The sequence below is a fragment of the Dipteris shenzhenensis genome, chromosome 11 (genome assembly GCF_047967505.1).
Source record: "Dipteris shenzhenensis isolate YYH24624 ecotype China chromosome 11, Dip_SZ_1.0, whole genome shotgun sequence".
Taxonomy (NCBI): Eukaryota; Viridiplantae; Streptophyta; class Polypodiopsida; order Gleicheniales; family Dipteridaceae; genus Dipteris; species Dipteris shenzhenensis.
In genome coordinates this window covers 3080577-3104692 of record NC_141606.1, presented here as the reverse complement: position 1 = coordinate 3104692, position 24116 = coordinate 3080577, and the positions used below count along the sequence as shown (strand labels likewise).

Here is a 24116-nt window from a genome sequence, read left to right as displayed (position 1 = left end):
AGTCTACATCCGGAAGACACTCTGACAGCCTCCCCCGAAAGGCCGGGCGGTGCTGTCTGCACGCTAGGGCATACACATTCAGGATCCCGATTCTGGACTCTCCCGTCCGAACTCCCATCCAAACTGCTCGTCCTGGAATGAGCTCGCCTTGATCGTAGACCTCTGGGGCCAAAGTCTGTGAGACTGAGATGCAAACCCCTCCACTCCGTCCTACTGTAGGGGACCACTCCTCTGGACCTCTACCTGGGAGAAGGTGATGGCGTCAGCTGATGTCTGAAGCTGAAAACATGTGCTCCTGAATTATAAGGATGTCCACTGCCCGTCCTACCACTGCCCTCTGCAACTCTTGCCAGAGTATCGGGTACACGGCTGGCTACAAACACGGTCGTGGAGTCCATGTACGTTCCAACTCACTATGGTCCAGCTCATGAGGACAGGGGAGTTGGAAACAAGGCTCTCCTATGAGTGGGTGCCTGTCCTAGAAAGACTGCTTTGTGTGATTTTGTCGGGGATTTAGAGGGCGAGTAGTTAGTATCTGTGCGTCGCCGTACTAGTGTGGATACCGGCTCAATACCGATCTTCCATGCCCACTTCATCATGTCATGAAGGAGGCTTCCACCCCGAACAGCTCCGCACACTTTTGGAGGGGCCAGAAGTGTGCTTGCTCTCTTAGAGCTAAGTTTTCCCATGTTCTTCATAATGACAGAGAATCTGGGAGTAATGTGACGCCTCAATCTCATCTGCATGCAAGTCAAATGAAGAATTCAACATCGACGGAGGCAGGTCGAGATGACGTTCTTCCTGAGACAGCGCTTTCCCAAGAAAAAGACCTGTTTTTCCCTGGCATATTTCCACCGCTTCCGTCCAAGCTTGCTTATATGCATCGTGGACACAAGGGCCCTTCTCCCTGAGCAGACGTTGACCTTTAGAAGGTACTGTACGTGCATGCTTTCAAAGAATTCAAGGGAGGCCTTTTTGCCACTCTTTTTGCCAGGCAAAGCGACGAGACAAAGTTTCGCAATCCTGGCGGCTATGCAACCCACGGAGGCGGGGCCCAAAGAGGACGTGGTAGAGCTCTCCATGCCTGAAGAGGCGGCTCCCTCCAAGGAGGAAGTGCTAGCCAATTCTACTTCCAAACTACGAGAAAAGCTGAAGACTCCTACGCCAAGCTTAAAGCTGAGGCCGAAGTGAATGGTGCCCCGACCAAACTTGAAAACAATCCAAGAAGAATCGCCGAAGGTGATGGTAGAAAGAGAGATGGTGCAAAAGGTCTCTCAGGAGACACCAAGCAAGAAGGTGCCCAAAGCGCTTCTGGATCACCAGAACTTTAAAGAGAGAGCAGAGAACTTGAAGAGGAAACACTCCCAGATTCTCCAGGTAAGGTTGCATGTGCCACATTGAGAGCTGGATAGTGTACAAACTGGATAAGAAAATGCCTCATTGTAACAAGTGTGCGCTTTCTTAGGAAGGGGTTTTGCGTCTTTCTTTTTGAAAAAGAAGAGATGGCCTTGAAGGCACTCCATGCAAGCCTATGGACCCTTAGAAATCAGCCACTCTATCTAGAGTGGTGCTCTCCTGACTTTTCGCTCGACAAACAAAGGTCTAGAGTGATCCCAGTGTGGGTTGAACTCCCAGACTTATCCTTTTCTTTGTGCAACCAAGCAGCAAAGATCTGCACTAGCATCGGTGATGTGGTAGGGGTTGAAAAGGAACAATTATTAATCTCAGGGGCAATTCTCAAGTATGTGTCCAAGTAGATATAGCTGAAGACCTTCCAGAAACACTTCTCATGTTGCGAAGAAATGGATAGCTTTACAAAGAGCAACCCCTAGTGTATAAGAATCTTCAAAATTGTTGCTTTTTGTGTGGGTTCTCCTCTCATATAGTTAAGAACTATCCTTTAAAAAAGGGTAAGGCCAAGAAGCCTGTAGAACAGCAGCCTCCTCCTCCACCACCCAAGACGAAATGGGTCCAAAATGGCACCAAACCACAGGAGGATCTGTGCTTGGGAGCACATAATTCCAGGACATACAATTGGAAACAGCCCTCCCCCCCCCCCCTCCCCCCTGCCTTAAGTCTCAAGAAGCACCTCCAATGATAACAAATAATGCCTTAGATGTGCTAGTTGATCAGGAGACTGATGAATGGATAGCTGAAAATGCTAAGGATGCAGAGGGTGAAGCAGTCAGACTTGGTTGATCTCAAGAGTTTGAAGCTGAGTTTAATCATAAAGATGCAATGATGATAGACAGAGGAGGAGGGAGAATATGAAGAAGAACTTCCCCCTCCTGAGCCAATAGAGAAAGACATTTTTTTAAAGGATAAAGCCCTGGCAACAATTCAGGAACAAGAGACAACTTTCCCAAGTGAAAGGAGACACCCCAGTCCCAAAAAGCCCAGCCCCAAAGGCTAAAAAGGGAAGAACAAAAATGGTAAGTAAGCCCATCTCTATGCTCACACTCAATGCGTGTGGATTAACTGACCCCAACAAAGGGTTAGAATGAGCTGATGGTTGAGGATTAACTCTCTTTCCCCAAATTTCGTTGCACTCCAGGAGACTAAGGTCACTGGACAGGTGTTGGAACAAAGATTGAGATCAATTGACAGTAGAAGGCAGGGGAGGTACAGCCATTGGCATCCTTTCCCACTTCCAAGAAGGGATTATTAAAGCACTCAAAGACAAAAAGTCTAATTGGACAGGAAGCTAATACAAGATGAAAGGAATATTTTTTTCAGTCATCTCAGTATATGCCCCCACGGCGTGCAAAGCAGAAAACAAATGTGGGATCCAATGGTAGATTTTGATGAAGATGTGATAATGTTAGGGGATTTTAACATGGTAGAGAATGTTGACAATAGATGGTTAAGGAAAGGTCTATTTTAAGGGGCTCAGAACTGCAACTTTGGGAACAGCTTAAGGAACATTCACAGCTTAAGGGGTAAAAAGCCTTCTTCCAGGTTTAAGGTAGACTCTTCCCTTTTCCAATCGAGGTGTGTACATCAGACTATTAAGGACATCTGGAGTGAGGCCTTTGCCAATTTTTATTCTCCCTCAGAGGCTAGCAGTCCTTAACACCCAGGTGGCTCTTAAGTTAGCAAGAAAAAATGGGGGTGATATTAGAGCAAAAAGGATGGGCAGAATAAAGATCACTATTCAGGAAGCAGAATCAAAATCCACGCTAGGAGATGTGGCTGCTCAAGAAAAATTCATAAGAGCCAAAATGGAAGTCAGGAATAGTAACAGATCATACTAGATGAAGTCAAACTCTACTTCAGAGAATGGTGGGCAAATGCAATGGAAGATTTGCACAAGATGAAAGCTAAAGGACAAAGACCTCACGTGTCAAAAAATGGACCATGTGTAGGCAAGGGACCCTCCAAGGAGATGTTTAAACTCATTAGGAGAAAAAGGGCAAAGGAAGAAATCCACCCTCCTCTTAAAAGAGGACAACACTCATGCAGTATCCACTGAAGAAAATATGCAGATAGTGCACGCCTATTTCCAGAGTTTATTGTCTACTTCTATTGAAGCCAATGAGGAGGTTTTAGATGCTAGAAAGAAGTGCCAGCAAATTAGAAAAAGGACTCTGTAAAAATTTGACCATGCTTTATTAGACAAATCCTTCTCAATGGAGGTGCTAAAGGATGCTGTAAATGTAATGGCTGATGGTAAAACCCTAGGTGAAGATAGACTTCCTATTGAACTCTATGAATCCCTTTGGGATTTTGTGGGCCCAGCTCTGCTTAAAGTCTGGCATGAAAGTGTAGAACAAAAACAACTTCCTATTCACGTCAATGAGATATTATCCAGCTCATACTCAAAGCAGGTAAAAAAGAGGAGCTCAAGAACTAGAGATGCTAAACTGCAGCTACAAGATTTTGCTAAAGCTCTTGCATTAAGGATTCAGAAAAGAATGGGATCTTGGATACTCCAAGAGCAAAAGGCTTTATGAAGGGCAGGCATCTACTTGAAGCCATTATCAATATCTGGGAAGCTGTGAATATGCAAAGGAGTCAGGGCAGGAAATTTTCTTCTTAAAAGTAGACTTTGATAAGGCATATGCTAGATTGGATTTGGGTTTTTCTCCAAGAGCTGGGGCTGGCTGTCAATCATGTAGACTCAGTCAAAATTTTGCTAAGCAATGCTAAAGCTAAAGTCTGTCTAAATGGTGAAATGACTGAGCCTTTCATTTTGAAAAGGTCTATCAGGCAAGGTTGCCGTCTTGCACCTCAATTTTTGGCTGTTGCTACTGATGCTTTAGGCTGGCTTCTCCAAGGTATAGTGACAAAGGGCAGATCAAAGGCATTGAGCTCCCTTCAACTAAACATCCACTATCTCAGTGATTTGTAGATGATACCAATCTTACCCCCAGGAACTCTAAACGGGGACATCAATGGAGTGCTTGAATGCCTTGACACTTTCTGCAAAGCATATGGGTCCCTAGTTAATCACTTCAAAACAGGAGTCTGTCCTGAGACAGCTGGGATGCCTCAAAATCTGCAAAGTCACAGTTTTCAGACTTCTTGGTATACCAATAGGTTTTGAAGTTTCCATGATGGACAGGTGGGAGTGGTTCCTGAATAGATTCGAAGAGAAACTGGAAAGGTGGATGAGTAGCACCATTAGGGGTGAGGCGGAGACGAGCTCCCTTGCTCTCTTTGGCCTTTACATAGATGAGCTAGCCTTCTTTGTGGAGACACTAGTAGATCAAGGATCGATTCTAGCATAGTTTGTCATACCCATCTTGCTATATGCAGATGTTTCATTTGATTGCTTTGTAGGTTTTTTGTGAGAACTGTGACATAAAGACCAACATGGGTAAAACCAAGGTCTAACAATAATGAGGTTCAGCTTTAGCATGAGGCCTTCACACTTTCAGAGGAGCTAGGTGAGATAGGCAGATCTTATGTACACTTGGGATGTATTCATAGGTCCAAGTTTGCCATGAAACTGGTAGCACATGCAGGGGTTTGGTTCTTGTCGAGACTAAGAGAGTGTGCTACACTTCGAGTACATGAACACGAAATCACTCCTCTTTGATTCTTTCATTTAACTAGCAGCTCTTTGTGCAAAGGTTTTTTGGGAGTAGACCTTCGAGAGGGTGAGTGAACTCGGGAGATGACAAGTCATGACACTATCTTGCATGATCCAGGGGAAGAGATGTATGCCACACAATATTATCCTAGCAGAGTTTGCAGTCAAATCCCGCCATAGAGATGCATTACTCCAGGGCATTACATATCTGAGTTGAGTTAAAACAGTTTGGAGGGGATCTCCTTTCTTCTCTGAGTCTCCCTCAGGGTTGAGGTGGCATTTTCAGCCTCCGCCATGGTTTTTTCCTTTTGAGCTGTTTTTTTTCTCCTCATGCATAGCATGATGTATTCCCGCATTTGAGCTTGCTCTGGCAGTTTTCATTCATACTTAATGAAGTAATTTTCTTGAAAAAAATAAAACAGTTTAGCTGGAAAGATGCGGGGCGATAGATATTCCCATGGAGGGCCCTCTCATAATCTATGCGAGCTCACAACTGTGGGAGTCGGAGACGAACAATGTTGGTATGCAGGAGTACCAGATGGGTCTGATTATAAGGCATACCCATTGATCATTTACCTCCATAGCAATACTGACTAGTTCCTTTCCTATGTCTGATACAGCAGAAGACACATAAATCATACGAAATGACCTATGGCATCAAGATGGCCTTCTTCATACATTTCGTCCACTTGAGAGGATGGATTCATCCAAAAACAGCAAGATATTATAGGTCCACCTTCCCCGCATAAGTATGAATCTCCATGGGCCAGACAAAGACCTCAACCCACAGATTCTGGATCGAGACAGGACATGAGATTGTAGCCACAAGACAGAACTGAAGCTCTGTTTTGTGGCTGTGTACTCTATGTGACACACACCAGGTGGAGACCAAGGAGCATGCCCCAGATACTATGAGTTCTGGGGTAGGTATCATTGTCTTTTGACACTGGATTCCCAGAGATGCACTGCACTCTTTGTACATGACATCACCTGATTCATGAGACCTGCAAAGGGGCATGGCCCTGGACATCAGGAGATGACATACTTCTCTCAGGAGAAGAAGTGGTTTAAGAAATGCCTGGGGGATGTTGGGATCACGCTGCCCACGAGTATATCCAATAGAGAGAGTCGAGGATGCTAGCAGCATACGTTAGACCTATTTCAGAGACCTAAGGACTCCTGATGCGGCCCATTTGCGCCCACAACGCGGAGCTCAGACTAATCAACAATGCACAAGAGGACAAAAACATGACAAGAGATGCTCCCGGCACATCCAGTTTCTTTCTCTTTTATTTTGGTCCTCATCTCAGTTCATCACGAGTTTTCTTGCAGCTGTGGTAGACACCTCTAGTGCCCCCCCCACGGGGGTGTAATCTCATGTTGATTGCAGTTTTTTTGATCTCATAGGCTTTTTTGGCCTTCTGCAAACGTTAATGGTATGCGTGTGTGGATGTGCATGCATTTATGAAGCGGAGACTTTATTAAAGTTAATTTTATCATCTACGAATGGGTGCTATTTGTAAAAACAGGGCTTTTGTTTGTTCCTGGTAATTTAGAGTTCTAATGTCATAAAAGGGAAAATACCTTGTGTGCCGACAACTTATATTGTGCTTGCAAGGAAGTTACTTCGCTTCATCTAGGCCAAGTACACCTTTGACTGCTAGGTTCTGATCTTTTGCACAGCGAAGTAGTGAGGATGCAGCTTTTTTGAATTATAGTGTTGAAGGGGTTACCTTTGAAGGATAACATGTGGAGTCGTATGATTTTTGGCAGGACATTGACAAGGAGATCAGTGAACTCAAATTATCTGTAAATACACGTGGGAGGCTTGTGGCCACAGAGTTCTTGAAACAGTTCATATAATCAGTATACTTTTCACATATGGTTGTCCACAATAATTGATTTAGTGTGACTGACCCATACAACGCTTGGTTTGGGTATGATCAGATGCAAACAGTGGTATGTGAGTGGGCTCACAGTATTGGTCATAGAAACTTATATATGTGGTTTATATTTGTGGAGGATGTATCCCGTGTAGAAAAGTGCTTAAATGATAAGGGCTCTTTTAAAAGTTGCCAAATGATATCTGAAAGATTGCCCACTTTTTCCTAATCTTCCAAACGAAGAAGAATTTGAATTTTAAGAGCTGAAACGTAGCAACAAATGTCTGTTGGAGCAACAGCTGCTGAAATATATGAAAATGCAGTTCCAACTTTGTATTGCTGCTCTGAATATTTGTATCATGCCTCGTGGAGTTTTAACCTCAGAACAATTTCAGAGAATGGAGCCTTAAAAACTTTGGAGAGCCTTTCCCGGTGGCAGAAGAGTTATGCAAGCCTGTCGTCCTTAAATCTCTCTCTCTCTCTCTCTCTCTCTCTCTCTCTCTCTTGCCAACTCTTTTGTATCTTTTGGAACAATGACGAGACCCTTAAGGGTACCCAGCATTCACCTAGATCTTGCCTCTCTCAATGTGCCCAACGAAAGGATGACAACTTATGTTTTGTTACCTGAGCTTTGAAGTTTTGTAAAAACTATCCTATCTATAAGCAATTCATGCAGACTCTGAAATACACAGGATCATGTATCTAATTTCTGGAGGTGGCTAATTTAGAGCAAAGGACTTTGGTGCATTTTAGGGTTGCATGATGTTGAGAGATTTGGTAGAGCCTACTAGGAGAGTATTTTTAAGATGGAAGTGAATGCATTGTTGTTTTAATCCCTTTTCACACACACGGGTCCATGCTCATGCATTAGAACATTCAAGACGTAGCGATTTCTGCTCTTTGCTTTTGTTGTGGAATCACAAGAATGTATTTTGTTGTATTCAAAATGCGTGTGTCCATCAAAATAAAGGCTTGTCTGCCCTTGATGTTATGTCCTTAATTAAATCTATGGCTACACCATGCCTTTTCGTGTGATTTCAATTTGCAATACATATGATACATGTGCACATGCATACTTGCATATGTACCTACATACCACTTGGATACACAACATAAACACATATACATAATATATAGGCGCATATCTATCTTTCTCTCACTACAAATTGCATGTCCACTCCTTATGTAACCTTTGCAACAAGCTTTGGATGACAATGTGATTTTACTTTTTTGTCACCCTCCTTGCTTTTCTCCTTTTTGTTTCCTTTTTCTTTGGTTGATTGATTCAGCCATTTAATTAATTAGCAGCTCCCAATGTTGTGCAAATACAAAGAACAGTTCTTCGTCTCAAAGTCAGCATCACAACCTTGTCATGTTTGTGCTGTTTCAACTTTGAATTGGGCCTCTTTTATCTCCTACTCCTCAATCAAAGCTAAAGCTTAAAGTCTTTGTACATGTTGTTTGGTCATGGCTTTCATGTCTTTGATATTTCTGACTTCCTGCTGTTTACATCTTTCATGTGAACGCCATCAATTGAGCTTGCATCTAGTTTGAGTGAGAGTGAAGTTTGTTATTCATGTGTGTGCTTTATGGTTTTGTGGGCAACATGGTTGCACTTTGGGCTCTAGCTTTGTAGGTAATTGTAGAGTGAAATTTGCACCTTGCCTTCTCCCATTTTTATTGTGTTTTTGCAAGTTCGTCCTTATGGAAATTATTATGGAATGAGTGCTAGGCATGATAGATTCCCTCTTTTTTCCATGTGTGTTTTGTCAATGATTGTCTCATAACTTGAGCTTCAAAAAGGGAGTTCAAGGTGGTGGTCTCCTTGATTTACTTTTTGATTGTCGTCAAAAGAGTTTGATCTTTTGACTCTTGCTTTATTGCCTTTGTTAATTTTTGTTTAGCTTTTAGAGATGTCGTCAAATAAGTGAGACAAGAATGGAGTCTACATGTCTTCCATCTCAAGGCTCTAGTCCTAGAAGATGTGTAGGATGTATTTTTTGCAACACACTACTTGTACATGGTAGTATGATTCTAGCTTCCTCTTTGAAATCATTGTTGTCATATCATACCAATGTGTCGTCAAGACCCTTAGGATTTTGTGTTTTTTCATGTCCTTTGCATGGACCCTCCCCTCCCTTTTTTTAGTTGATTCCTTACTTTTGTAAGCACATTATTTAGCTTGGTAGGTTCTATCTTGGCCTACATAAATCTTCCTACCCTAGTGTTGGTCCTAACCTCCAGGTTGGTGGGCCAGGGGTTTAGCCAACTTGGAGTCTATGAATTGAACTAAAGTGAAAGTAAGGCTAGGTTGCAATTACCAATTGACATGGACTAAAGCGAAACTCGACCTACGGATTTGTTGACTTGAAGCATTGTTTGCCTACGATGAATCATGGAGCTATTGAACTTTGGAGATGTTATGGCGATAAACGATGGACCCAATTAGATGGAGGTACTGCAATGCGGTCTAAGGAGGTGGCCTAAGGGAGGAGTGAGTGAGATGGAGCGAGACGGTTGGGAGTGAGGCGGCATGAGCTAGATATTCTCATTTACATTCTAGGGACCCTGGAGACATTGCTTGATTCGCGCTTCAAAGAGAGTGTATACTTTAGGGCAAGCTTTCTCCATGTGATCAAAAGGGAGGTAGAGTAGTCGTACTGACATTACCTTGGGATCTATTGGGTGGTCTTGCACTAAAAAAAATAGTGATTTAGTGTTACATTACGAGTAGTGGAATGTGAACCTACCTTTGGGGCACTGTTGCCTCCACTTGAGAGGTTTATCCACCTAGGGAAAGCTTCTCCATGTGGTCAAAAGGAAAGTATAGTAGTTGTGATCACATTCCCTTGGGATCTTGGGTGGTCCTATACTAAAGAAAGTATTGACTAGTGTTAGATTTTAAGTAGTGTGGTGTGAACCCACCCTAGGGGCACTTTTCCCCTCTAGTTATGAGGTTTATTTTCCTAGGGCTAGTATTAGAGTTGGGGTAGGTCATTCAAGAGGATATATATCCTCATTTTGGTCTTTTTTATTGTAAAATACACTCTTGCTATATCGTTGGCCTCTCTATTTTCTCACCATTGTTTCCAATGTTTGATATGATGAGAAACCTTACCTATTGGATTTTGTCTTTAGAATTTGATCTGCTATCTCTTGCTCCATCAAGATTATTAATATTTTGCATTTATTGTCTAGAGCTATTGCATTTGTTTCAAGAAGTGGTGAGTTGTTGTAGAAGCTTCTTCTTTAGTGAAAGCCATGCCTAAAAAAAGTGGGTTCTCAAGTTTTGCTTTGGAGTTTTGTTGAACACTTTGCATGTTCAAGCAATCAAAAAATTGCTTGCATGTCTAACCTCATGCCAAGGGAATATTTGTTTGCAACAAGTATTGTCAAATTGCACTTGTTCTACTAGCATTGGGCTTGTTGAGTTAGTGCATTTTATTTGTGCAAAAAATGTAAGAGATTTTTGTGGGTAGTTTTGCATTCTCTTTGACAACGGCTTAAAGTGAGAGCTTAGCGTTGTCTCAAGGAGACAAGCTTGAGGGCACTAATTACTCTTTATGGAGTATCGTGGTTTGAACCTTGTTGGATGTCAAAGATTTCTAGGGACTCGCAAGTTGGGATAATCCCATCCCATAGACATTGCTCTCAATGTACCAACCACACTTGGTAGAAATAGGCTACAACACTAGTGATTGGACCTACACGTGCCGTACTTGCTACTGCTGCATGATGCATAGAGAAGATGGCATGTTTGTGATGCACAACTTTTGCCTTCATTTGTTTGTCAATAAAGTGGTCCATTATTTCTCACATTTGGTCTTGTAGACTTCTTTACATGCCTGGCATGTCCTATAGACAATTTATCATGCTAAGAATGAGGCAAGGGTCTCATTTCTCAAGAATAAGCTTGAGAACTTGATGCAGGAAGGTGATGATTGGAATCAGTGCCATCTAGATGAGATTGACACATACAGAATGGCATCAGTGCCATTCTAACTCACATGACATCCGTGCCATTAAGATGAGATTTCACACAAACTGGTGCCAATCTCTGAACTTTTCTAGCCTTCCCTAAAACAAAAATTCAATCAAAGAGTATTTTCTACATGCTCTTAGAAATGCAAGAAGTATAATATGTTTATATAAAGTGTACTCTAGTCTACTACTACTACGAACATTATAGATAACATATATTAGTTGGGAGGTATGGAAAGGGATAAGAGGATGAGGGCTACAAATATGTTAAATCCTAAGACATCTTTATTTATTAGCATTTATGGTCATTGACTAATTAGAGCTAACGGGATAGTGATAGTACTCTAGTACACACCACAACTCTTGTAAGAAACTCTATACTTTACTCATGGGTGCATTAGTGATAGTTTGTTGCATAATATACATTTGTATCTACTCTAATGGGTTACACTATAGATCTCTTTGCTCGCATTTTTCTTCCACATTCGAAAGTCTTTCAGAGAAACTTCTGTCAAAGCTCTATTCATCCTAACTCCTCAGTATGGATGAGATCATTTGGAAAAAAGACTTGATCTTCAAGACACACACTTCTTTGTCTTTAAGGGACAATGCTCAAACCTCTATAGTTTACGGCAAGAGAGACTTATTCGTCCTCTTCTCGTAGTAGTGATCAAGCCCTTGCTATATGTAATAGGAGTAAAGGCAAGCCTAAAGGTGGTGCATACTTGAAGGTCGCTTCATGTCAAAGCAAAGAAGATGAGAAGATGCCATTATTTAAGAAGCTAGGTCATTGCATAAATGAATGCAGGAAATGATTGGAGAAAGAGAAAAAGAAGGAAGCTGGAATGCCAATGTTTCTAATGTTGACAAAGATGATGCTTAAGAAAACTATGTGGTTAAGAGTGGTCTTCCAACCATGATCTCTATCTTGAGGACAGGTCACTCAGTTTAAGTGATATTGCAATTCTAGTTTGGTATTTTGATAGTGGTGCACCAAGGTTGTTACTGTGCAGCCTACCCTTGTTGAAAAACTTGCATCATGTACTAGCATTTTTTCATATCCTGTGACCCTAGGGAAGAGGGAAGATTATTTTGTCATTAATAGATGGAACTGACTTGTGTCTTCTACACGTACTTTATGTTACAAGAATGAAGAAAAATCTTCTTTTTGTGTTCTCTTTTGGTAGAAGAGGATATGCCAAGGATTTGAAGTCCCCTATCTTCAAGGTTTCTAGTCTTATTTTTTAGGATGGTCAGTGCATTAGCAGATAGTGACTACATACATTTTTCATTATATTTATATGGTTGGATATACATGATAGTAGCAAGCAAATCTATAGGAAAGGGGTAGGGGTAGATTTAGACCTTTCCAGAAGAAACTCTGCCTTACCCGTCCTGCCATAGGGGAAGAATGCATTTCCTCAACACCAACTACCTATATTGTGAGTTTGGAACCAAGTAAATTTTGTTCTGAAGCCACAACTACCCATTATGCAATTTAAAGTCAAGATGATCCTAGCATAAGGGCTCCTGCAATTTTGAAAAGTTGGTTGTTGTCTTTGAATTTTGCATGGACTGTTATTTATCCAACCCTAGTAGTCATTCTTGAAGACCAATTGAAATTGAGTAAGAGCTCAACTTCTCTCTGGTTACCACCTTAGTCAACATGTCTGCAAGATTCTTCCTAGTGTGTATCTTTTTCAACTTCAACTGTCCATCCTCCAAAACGGATCGGATGAAATGATATCTGAGTTGTATATGTTTGGTTCTTGAATGGAAGGTTGAATTCTTTGCGAGATGAATAGCACTCTGGCTATTACTATACAAGCTGAAGCTCTTCCATGAACCTCTGTAACCAAATCATATCTTTACTAGCCTTTGTAATTGCAACATATTCTGCTTCTGTTGTAAAAACTTCTACAACCTTTTGCAACTTTGAAACCCAGCTTATTGCTATTCCACCTACAATGAAAACATACCCAATAGTGCTCCTTCTATTTTTATCACCTACCATATTTGAATCAACATATCCTTGTAGAGAAATGTTTGAACCTTTAAAACATAATGCATGAGTAGTCATACCTCCCAAATATCCAAGAATCCACTTTATAGCCATCTAATGTTCTTTACCTGGATTATTCATAAATTTTCTCACAACTCCCACTGCATGTGCAATATTTGGCCTTGTGCATATCAGTGCATGCATCAAGCTACCAATTGCTGATGCGTATGGAAACCCTTGACATACATTCAATCTCCTCATGTGTCTTGGAACACATATTCTTGCAAAGTCTAAAAGGATTAGCCAAAGGTGAAGAAACAGTTTTTCCATTTTGCATATTAAACCTTTCCAATACCTGTTTACTGTACTCACTCTAAGACAATGTCAACTTGTGGTTTTTCCTATCTCTTATTATTCTCATGCCAATTAATTTGCTTTGCATCACCCAAATCCTTCATTGTAAAAGTATTTGTTGCCAACTTCCTCTTGAGTACATTTATACCCTACATGTTGGACCCTGCAATAAGCATGTCATTAACATACAATAACAAGATCACATATCTACCATTATCTAGTTTTTGAGAATAAACACAGTGGTCTAAATGACATCTACTAAAGCCCAAACTTCAAATACCACTGCCTTGCAGCTTGCTTTAAACCATACAAACTTTTCTTCAACCTGCATACCAATTCCTCCTTTCCTTTGACCTCATATCCCTGTTGTTGCCATGTATAGATCTCTTCCTCTAGATCCCCATGAAGAAAAGCGTGTCTTCACATCTAATTGTTCAAGATCTATAGCCACAATACTCAGAATAGTTCTAATTGAAGTCATTTCAATAACATGGGAGAATATTTCGTCAAAGTCGATACCTTTGTTACAGAATTGTATTTTCAATGTTCTCTTGCTATGGAAATTATTTTATTTTAGTCAAGTGTGACTATGGCAAAGCATTCCATAGGAGCGCACCGGATGCGGCGGGGGTCCTAGTGGATGCTTTATGGGGTTTAGTTGGGGATGCCTAACTACCTGTGTTTTTGCCAAGCTAGATGGTTAGTATTGTGGGTGATTCCATTTTAATACTAATGTCGCTAGCGTTACTGGTGCTATTGCAATTGGTCGCAAGGTGTGTGTTTTGATGTCTATATATCAAGCGTATAATTGTGTTGGGATTAGTTGGTGTGATGATTCATCAATTGATTATAACAACTAACACTATTGGCAGCTTGAGTATAGATGATGAGTTGGATAACGAGGAACGGAGATGGTGAAGGTGATTTGGATTGATCGAAGTATCTAATGGTTGTCAAAGGCCATGGGCCATATTTTAAAGGAATGAATTTTAAGCCGTAAGCTAATTTATTTTAATTAATTGTGGATGAGGGCATATTAAGCCTTGTGATATTTTAAGCTCGTGGATCTATGTTGAGAAATACCTCTAATGGGTACTTTTGGATGTACTATTATTGGCTCTTTGCTTTTTGGAATTACAATTATAAATACTCTAGATGGGAAGCAAGAGGCCATCTAGAGGGGGCAGATTGGACCCCATGTAGTGTTGCTCTCTCTTCTCTTCTCTCCCACTTGTTTCCTTGTTCTTGGTTTCTATGGTTTTGGTAAATCTTGAATTTGTGAGCATGTTTGATTTTCAATTTTTGTAACAGTGGTATCATAGCTTGGCTAACCTAACTGCAGGAGGGTATGCACTGGTTCTTTTAAGTGGTTGGATCAATATATTCAAACTTTAGGTAAGAAATTTATGGTTGTTTCTTTTCACTGCCTAGTGTCAATGAAACAGTCTTTGGATAGGAAGATGAACAGCCATGACTAGGGATGACTTAACCTTAGGGCATGAGGACATTAAAGATTCATATTCTTATAGAATTAATGATATTTAAAGTAATAGTAGCATCATGTGATTTCAAGAGTAGAAGTCGTATAAAAATCGCACCCGTATGTCGCTCTCCTAAGGGAAAGACCATGGCTATTTAATTTGGAAGAAAGTAATAGGACTAAATGAAGAATCGAGAGCTACAGATGAAACAAGAACAAATAGATGCACTATATGCATGTTATTGCTTCGATAACAATCGACAATTTCTCATTGTCAGCTTAGTAGACACAATCAAGCATACAAGCGTTGTGATGAGACAACCAAGGCATCTCTAGATACATCTTTTATCTTTTTTCTTTGCTTTACTTAATTGCTTTTCTTAAGTTGCATATGATGAGGTCACTATGAAAGAGAGGCTCCTCAAGGAATCTCTTTTGAACCACAAAGTTATTAGACCAACGATTGAACGGGAAGCAAAAGAAAGTTGATTAGGGCTCAACCAAGCAAGCAAAGATTCGGAAGGACAAAGGAGATATTTATCTATTCCCATATTTTTGTTTTCTTATATTTTCATTTTTCTTACTCTCATAGAAATACTCATATAGAGACAAGAAATAATGGTATGGCAAGGAAAGGGAATAATTCAAATTGAAGAAGAGTGATCAATCATATTAAAATGGCATGAAAAAGAGAATAAAATATGATAGCCTATATAAGTTCTAAGATAATCTAGGTAAGCTAAGAGTTTTCTTAATGATTAAATAAGCATGATTATGTGCATTGACAAGGATGAGAAGATGTATATCATAAGAAATACAATTACTTAAAGGGCTTGTATCCTAATAGCTTGCTTAAGTAGATGCCAATCCTAGCTTAATTATAGATAACAAAACTATTATTGTGATATACATATGGTATGCTTCAATAAAGTGTTTTGCTAATGTGAACTAAATTATAGAAAATTAAAGAAGAAAAATCATATGAAATTTTTGCTAAGCAAGAGGGAAGGCATGATTTTTTTATAACAAGCTTTTTGCTCCAAGAATTCTTTATGGAATTGCTTTTATAGATAATGAAAATAAGTTGGTATGTCAAATAATATCTTCTATGTATTTTCTAGCAGTTGAATAATATACATATTGGATCATTACTAGCTACCAAGTTAAATAAAAAACTTTGACGTGTGATTAGATAAGGACGTATATATACCCTTCTGCTGATCACAGAATAGTATATGTCACTTATTGCTACTCACATAAAAGGAAAAAAGAATTATGCTTTGTACTTGTTATTATTTCTCAATATCATACTGGTATGGGACGGTATAGATATTGAGAAATATGACAAATACAATGCTTGGACCTATAACAAAATAACATAAGCAATGAATAGATATGGTATAGTACTTTCTCTTGGTACCCGATAAGAATAAAAGTAATCTTTCATGAGTTTTGGGCTAAATTTATTATCTCTTGGTTAATGAGAGCTTAAGATCTCTTGAAGGAATCTTTTAACCATGATGATACTGGATGAATATCCAAGAGATTACTCTTCACATCTCTACTCGCTAACTTGAAAAGTCAAATACACAACTGAGGTCAGTTGCAATCCAAGTAAGAGGGATGTTACAGAATTGTATTTTCGATATTCTCTTGCTATGGAAATTATTTTATTTTAGTCAAGTATGACTATGGCAAAGCATTCCATAAGAGCGCACTGGACGCGGCGGAGGTCCTAGTGGATGCTTTGTGGGGTTTAGTCGGGGATGCCTAACTACCTGTGTTTTTGCCAAGCTAGATGGTTAGTATTGTGGGTGATTCCATGTTAATACTAATGTCACTAGTGTTACTGGTGCTATTGTAATTGGTCGCAAGGTGTATATTTTGATGTCTGTATATCAAGTGTATAATTGTGTTGGGATTAGTTGGTGTGATGATTCATCAATTGATTATAACAACTAACACAATTGGTGGCTTGAGTATAGATGATGAGTTGGATAACGAGGAACGCGGAGATGGTGAAGGTGATTTGGATTGATCGAAGTATCTAATGGCTGTCAAAGGCCATGGGCCATATTATAAAGGAATGAATGGTGAAGGTGATTTGGATTGATCGAAGTATCTAATGGCTGTTAAAGGCCATGGGCCATATTGTAAAGGAATGAATTTTAAGCCGTGGGCTAATTTATTTTAATTGATTGTGAATGAGGGCATATTAAGCCTTGTGATATTTTAAGCTCGTGGAGCTATGTTGAGAAATCCCTCTAATGGATGCTTTGTTGAGAGTTGTGGTGCCATGAGCACATGTAGAGTAAAGGTATGAGTAAAGGGCAAGCTACCACATGGCATGGAGGAGATATCCCACATGTGAGCAAGCATATGGATGTAAGAACCCTCACCTATAAAGGGAGGTTCATTTGAAGTAATATCAATCAAGCACTTTGCATTATCTCAAGATTCTCTTTATGAGTCCAAGCTAATTTATCTTGGAACCTAATTGACTTGAGATACATGTCATGAGCACTCTCTTCATCATGTTTCCACATAGGTTCCATCCACCTTAGAGCATTCCATAGATCCTGAGGCACACATGTTTTGTCATGGTATCAGAGCCTAGGTCTAGTCTCTTAGATTAGTCGTAGGTATGTCTTAGGAGCTCATGTTTTTCTCCTAGGTTAGTTTTAGTTTTTAGATTGAAAAAATTCTGTCCATGAGAGTTGAAGATTTCCGTTCAATTGTTTTGTGAGAGTCCACTCTTTGTGCTGAGAGAGAGATAGAGAGGTGTTCCAAGAGAGTTTGAGAGTGTTTCTTTTGTTAAAGAGAGGTGAGAGATTTCAGTCTCAGTGATAGCACTCCTTTCGACAAGCAAAATAGCACTCCTTCCAACAAGCAACAAACTCTGCAAATCCCCATCTCCAAGAGCAAGCTATCAAGTGCCTCCATAGATGGCTCTCCATTGACATGCTGTAGCACGACCTCTACTGAACTGACCTCCTATAGTATCTCTTGGCGGTTCCATGCACACGGGCTAGCTCCAGCTTCCAAATCTTCAACTGCCTTCCACACAACCAGAGCCTTCAAGTGCTCCAATCCTAAAGCACAACTGATGTCCTTCAGTCGGCCTTTGTAACATCGACAAAGCAACTCCTTCATCAACAATAGCATCGATAAGCAAGCATCCCTGTAGAGTAGCTCCAACACCATCCACGAGCTTCTACGCCTACCAACGACCAAGCAAAGAAACTCCATCCCGCTCATCAACAGCTTCCGACTTAATTGCAATCAGCTGCCTCAACTTCTGCTCCACCGACTGGAGCTTCAACAACAGCCTCCAAGCGCCTCGTCACACAGCTCGTCGATCGACTACATAGACATGATCTTGCTAGCATCCGTGATCCTGTAAGCTCTCCAAAGCTCCAACGATGAGCTTCAGTGTATTGCAACCTCCAAAGCCTCAATGACAGCAGTCCAATGCCGATGGACAGCGCCATCCTCCAAACGATCTTTGCTAACTAGGCCGTAGTGCCTCCAACGAGTTCCTCAGTGACGAAGGCTCCTCTACCTCTACCGAGGCTCTGCAATGAGCTGCTCCATGGATAGAAAAAATCTAGCCGCACGCCATCATCGTCCTTCACATCACCATCGGCCGTCGTCATCGCAAGTTCACTGCAGAGAAGCTTCAAGCTTCTTCTTCCTTCTCCAAAGTCTCAGAAAAGACACGCGGCAGACCGTGGTTAATTCTAGGTTAGATTAATGCTTTGGTTGAAAATTTGCCATGTGGCAGATAAGGGTATGGTCAACTTAACACACCATGGTTAAGTTAGAGTTAGGGTTAGTTAAGCCACATCAGCATGCACAGTCAGCAGTGCCTTCTAAGCACACAGCCTCTTGTTAAGCACAGTATGGAATTCAGCATGTGAATCCCTGTGCCACATCATCAAAGGCCCTCTTCTTCACAGAATCTTTGACAAGCCATAACTTGCAATCCAAGAGGAATTTGCACATGCTCCAAAAAGGAAAAGTGATCGTCTTTCTAAGCTCTATGCACCTGTCAGATCAAAATCATTTTATGCAATTTGACACTACCAATATTGAAAGAAATCAATTGGTAAGGCCTTTGCAACAAATGGAAAAGCAAAGCATGAATGCACACATCATTGTCATAAGCATGCCAAAAGCACAAGTGCATGAGATGACCATAGCACGAAGCATGGCATCCACACATAAAGCATCAAGACACATGGAAGAACAAAGCATCATGCATGAAGCTACACAAGGAAGAAGATTGCAAACTGAAGAACCAACAAGTCAACTACGTGGAGTCATCATCAAGCCATGAGCCAAAAGGTGACATCAATGGAATGTATTGAGAAACAAATACCTTGCCAACCTTGCCTATATTTTGTAAATCAAACTTGACCACCTGAGAGTAGCCATGTGGGCACCCAGGGGAGGATTTGATCTTGTAACTCACATCTGACCACCTTGCAGTAGCCAAAGGATTATGGCACCAAGGGGAGGTGTTGAGAGTTGTGGTGCCATGAGCACATGTAAAGCAAAGGTATGAGTAAAGGGCAAGCTGCCACATGGCATGGAGGAGATATCCCACATGTGAGCAAGCATATGGATGTAAGTACCCTCACCTATAAAAGGGAGGTTCATTTGAAGTAATATCAATCAAGCACTTTGCACTATCTCAAGATTCTCTTTATGAGTCCAAGCTAATTTATCTTGGAACCTAATTGACTTGAGATACATGTCATGAGCACTCTCTTCATCATGTTTCCACATAGGTTCCATCCACCTTAGAGCGTTCCATAGATCTTTAGGCACACATGTTTTGTCATGCTTTTGGATGTACTAGTATTGGCTTTTTGCTTTTTGGAATTACAATTATAAATACTCTAGATGGGAAGCAAGAGCCACCATCTAGAGGGGGCAAATTGGACCCCATGCAGTGTTGCTCTCTCTCCTCTTCTCTCCTACTTGTTTCCTTGTTCTTAGTTTCTATGGTTTTGGTAAATCTTGAATTTGTGAGCATGTTTGATTTGTAGTTTTGTAACAACCTTTCTTCTATGCAAAACCCTTTACAACAAGCCTTGACTTGTACCTTCTTTTTCCTCCATCTTCTTTCTTCACCGTGTAAACCCATTTATTCTGCAATGTTGTTTTTCCCATAGACAAGTGAACCAAATCCTAAGTCTGGTTTTGTAGCAAAGAGTCCATTTCATCTTCCATGCCTCGCTCCCACTCCTTTTTGGATTCTACATGCATTGCTTCTTCATAAGTTTCTGGCTCACCATAATTAGTCAACAAAACATAATTGAAAGAAGGAGAAAATCTCTCAAGTGGTCTACTTACCCTCACAGACCTTCTAATTGCACTTAGAGGAAAAGTTGAGGTTCTTGCTGATGATGCTGGCTATTGCACATTCTCATTTCTACAACCTTTGGAATTTCTTCTCATGTAGTTTCATCAAGAGTTGTGTATTCTATGTTTGCATTTTCTTTCTTCCTTTTCTACAAGTGATCTTTATACATAACCATCTCCTTGAATACAACATATCTACTTCTAATGATTTTGTTACTTGTGTAATCCCACATACGATAACCAAACTCGCAACCTCCATATCCAATAAAGATGCACTTCTTGGATTTTGCCTCAAGCTTGTTCTCGATAATTCCTTATCAACATGGAAAAATGCTTCATAACCAAAAACCTTCATAAAAGAATAGTTAACCTTTTTACCTATCCATGCCTCTTCTAGAATGCCACCATCTAATGAACATGAAGGCGATCCATTTATCAAGTACAGCCCAAAGTTGTAAGGGTAGCCCTGTGTGTAGTCTCATGCTCCTTGCACGCTCCATGATTGTTATGTTCATCCTTTTTGACACAAGATTTTCTTGTGGCCTTTTTGGAGTTATTTTCTCTCTACAAATTCCATTATATGAACAGTAACTATCAAATTCTTTGCTGCTACAGTATTCACCTCCATTATCAGATCTAAGAGCAACTTCTTTCCTACCTCATTTTTAGCCAAAGCTTTCCATTTCTAAAAAGTTTCAAGGACATCATATTTTCTTCAAATACAATAAACCCAAGTTTCCCTAGTTACATCGTCAATAAGAGTAACATAATAGTGAGAACCACCAAGAGATGGTACAGCAGGAGGACCCATACATCTGTATGCATAAGCTCTAACTTTTCTGTCTTCTTTTCTTTCCCAACTCTAAGAAATCTAACTCTCTTCTGTTTTCCTTAAACAGAGTTCTCACAAAAATCCAAATCATTTTACTTCAAACTTGGTAATAGCTTTTCTTGAGAAAAGAATCTGTATCCTCTTCTCACTCATGTGTCCAAGCCTATGATGCCACAGAGCTGTATTTGCTCCTATAGAAGCTAACGCAATAGAGGAGTAAGCATTATCAGTACATAAATATAACATACCTACCTTGGGTCCTTTTGCTATTACCATTGACCCTTTTGTGACCTTCCACAAATTTCTTGCAAATGTGGTTGTGCAACATTTATCATCCAATTGTCTTGCTGAAATTAAGTTTCTTTTTAAATTAAGAACATGCCTTACCTCCTCTAGCAACCATTGGTTTCCATTATGCAATTTTATCAACACCTTACCCTTTCCAACAACCTTTAACGCTTCATCATCATGTAAATGAACAACTCCAAAATCACTTGAACATAGTATTGAAAGTATGTTCTATGAGGTGTAGCATGAAATCAAGCCCCTAAGTCCACTACCCATGTGTCAATAATAGCATCCAATGAAATAATTAAGGCATCTTGCAACACACTACTTGCTACATTTTCTTCCTAAATATTCTCTTGTTGTCCATCTCCTTCCTTTTCCTTTTGTGGCCAACAGTTTTTCTTCAAGTGTTTTTTCTTCCCACAATGCCAGCACTCTAGGTTCCTTTTGGATTTGGATTTGCTTCTTCTTGACATGTCACGATGTCCTAGGCTCTTTCCTCTATCCCTTTGTCTTCTCCTATTCTCAAAAGTCAAAGTAGTACTTGATGTTTCACATGTGCTTTTCCATAGCATTTCCTCACTAAGGAGAACACCAACAACATCATCAAACTTTAAAGTGTTTGACCCAGAAATAGAGTTACTCATATCCATCAAGAGAGCTCAAACCTCCTCTCAAATTTTACTCCTACAAACCTTAGTTGGCTTGTATTTGAAATGATCAGCTATAGACCCATCTTCTGACATCTTCATTGATATACTCACCACATTTCTCCAATTTTTCCACAGGCAATTTTGGGGTTGTTGAACTCTGACTCCCCCCCCAAACCGTAATCACTTTAAATCCAATGTCTTTATACCACTTTGTTTTTTGTTGTGATCCCAAAATCAGTTCCATTGATCATAATCTATAGATTTAATCTAAATCCAATTTCTTCTTACGATTGTGCTTTGCTTTAATCCCAAACTTGCTTCCATTGATCCTATTTGACACTATTCTAACCTAAAATTCTTGTTTCTCTAACTTTCAGTCTAGGAACCTATTTTTTATCTCCTCCCATGGCTCCATTGGAAGATCGCCCCAACAAGCCATGAAAAAGCACCTTGCACATTGAAGTTTGCACCAAAGTATGCTATGACTTGTCAAAGCCATGGCCACAGGATTGTTGTGACAATGAGACACTAGATCAACTATGACAACAAGGAGCAAGGGATGTTGACTTGTGGAGTGTTGGTGGACTTCATCCAATGGATCCTTCAAGAAGTGCTCCTCCTATGTTTGAAAATGTGACAAGTTTGATTCAATACATACGAGATGGTCTTCTGTAAATGACTCGGCCATTCTAGTGCTGAAGGACAATTTGCCATGGTCTACTTGTGGAGGAAGGAAGAAGAGATTAAAAGACTTAAAGATACCATGAAAAATTTCCATGAACAAATCACCCAAGAACAAAAGAAACTTGGCGATTCTAAACTTGCAAGAGCAAGGTCACAAGAGACAATTACAAGATTAAGAACAAATTGTTGAAAGAGACTTGGTCCCTCCAACAATAGCTTGCTACATTGACTAGAAGATTAGAAATAATAAAAAGAATTCATCTAGGTTAGAAGAGTAGGATCAAGCTTGTGCAACCAATGGAGAGCTTGGCATATGATGGTGGAACAAGGAAGCCCAAGGTGCAAGCTACATGGTATGTATGCATAGTTATGAAGTGCTACTTGCAAATAATGTAGTTGTTTTAAAAGAAAATGTTATCATGGTTTTGTTAGAAATTTTATGAAGGTGGTTATTGGAAGAGATTAACTTTATGCCATAAAGAGTGTAGTGAAGAACAAAGAATTCATTTCTATTCTTAGGGATCCCCATTAGCATGCATTGCGACATGCAATATTACAAGAGGTTGTAGCTAATTTAGAGAATCTTGTAGGTCTATCAGAAGTTGTCCATGCATATGATGCAGCTGGCATTAGTCGGCAAGGGTACTAATCTCTTTGTTAATGCACTTCAAGAACAAGGTGTAAATATTTCCTTTATTGCCAAGACCAGTACATATTAGGAATTCCAAGAAGAAAACAATATATACTGTCCAAGATTTGTTGGGTGTGTACAGCATGATGCTAGAAGGTGCAATCAAGGCAAAAGGCAAACTGAGTAAAATTAAAGGTGGACAAACTAAGAAAGCAACAAGGCAAGGACTAAGGACCTTTGAGTATATAGAGCATAATAATGTCTTTCTAAATGTATGCAGGGTCCAAGCTACAATGGTAGAGATTTACAATATGAAAACATGGGATAAGTTTCATTTTTATTATTTAGTTGAGTTGTAATTTTAAAAATGTATTTTCTAATGGTGTAAATTTTTCAGGTTGTGAAGGTAAGTTGGTGTTTGTTATCAAATTCGATAAGTGTGACGTTGTAAAAGGCCACAAATTAACATGAGTGTTTTGATTCCAGAAATCAACTACACACTGCACAACCACAGGATTGCCTAAAGCCTTAGCAATTTTTAAATCATTGTACATTAGACCCATTATTGTACCCTTAGTAGTTGCAATCATGTGATATATTGGCCTCTTTGCACCCACCTGATCTCTATTATGAGCTCCCTTTACATGGCTTAAAGATCATTTTAACTTTTGGACAATGGTTGTTGATACATCATCATGGCATAATTTTGTAGCACCCATCACTTCTTTTATTTGTAAAATCCATAAGAAACTTTGCATAATGTTAGGCTTTGTTTCCAAATTGGGAAGGTGTGTCTTATCCCAAAATTTTTTTACCATGATCTCTAATGAGTTTTTCTACATTGAGGGGTCAAAGTAGTGCTCTCCAGTTAAAAAATCTTTGTCATTCTTTAAAAGATTCACCGATCCATCTTCAACATGCTC

General features: G+C 39.9%; 1 protein-coding gene across 5 annotated transcripts in view; it reads left to right on the top strand.

Annotated features, from left to right (window-relative positions):
• The window catches only part of ARPC4 (binding protein), a 71107-nt gene extending 63474 nt beyond the window's left edge, over positions 1-7633 (top strand). For 2 of the 5 annotated variants that reach the window (XM_087381380.1, XM_087381381.1), the window contains one exon: positions 6809-7633. In XM_087381380.1, coding sequence (XP_087237506.1) covers positions 6809-6898 — 90 coding nt within the window. In that variant the 3' untranslated portion in view covers positions 6899-7633. The remainder of the gene's footprint in view (positions 1-6808) is intronic. The other 3 variants (XM_087381382.1, XM_087381378.1, XM_087381379.1) reach the window with 3 other exon arrangements.
• The last annotated feature ends 16483 nt before the right edge of the window (positions 7634-24116 follow it).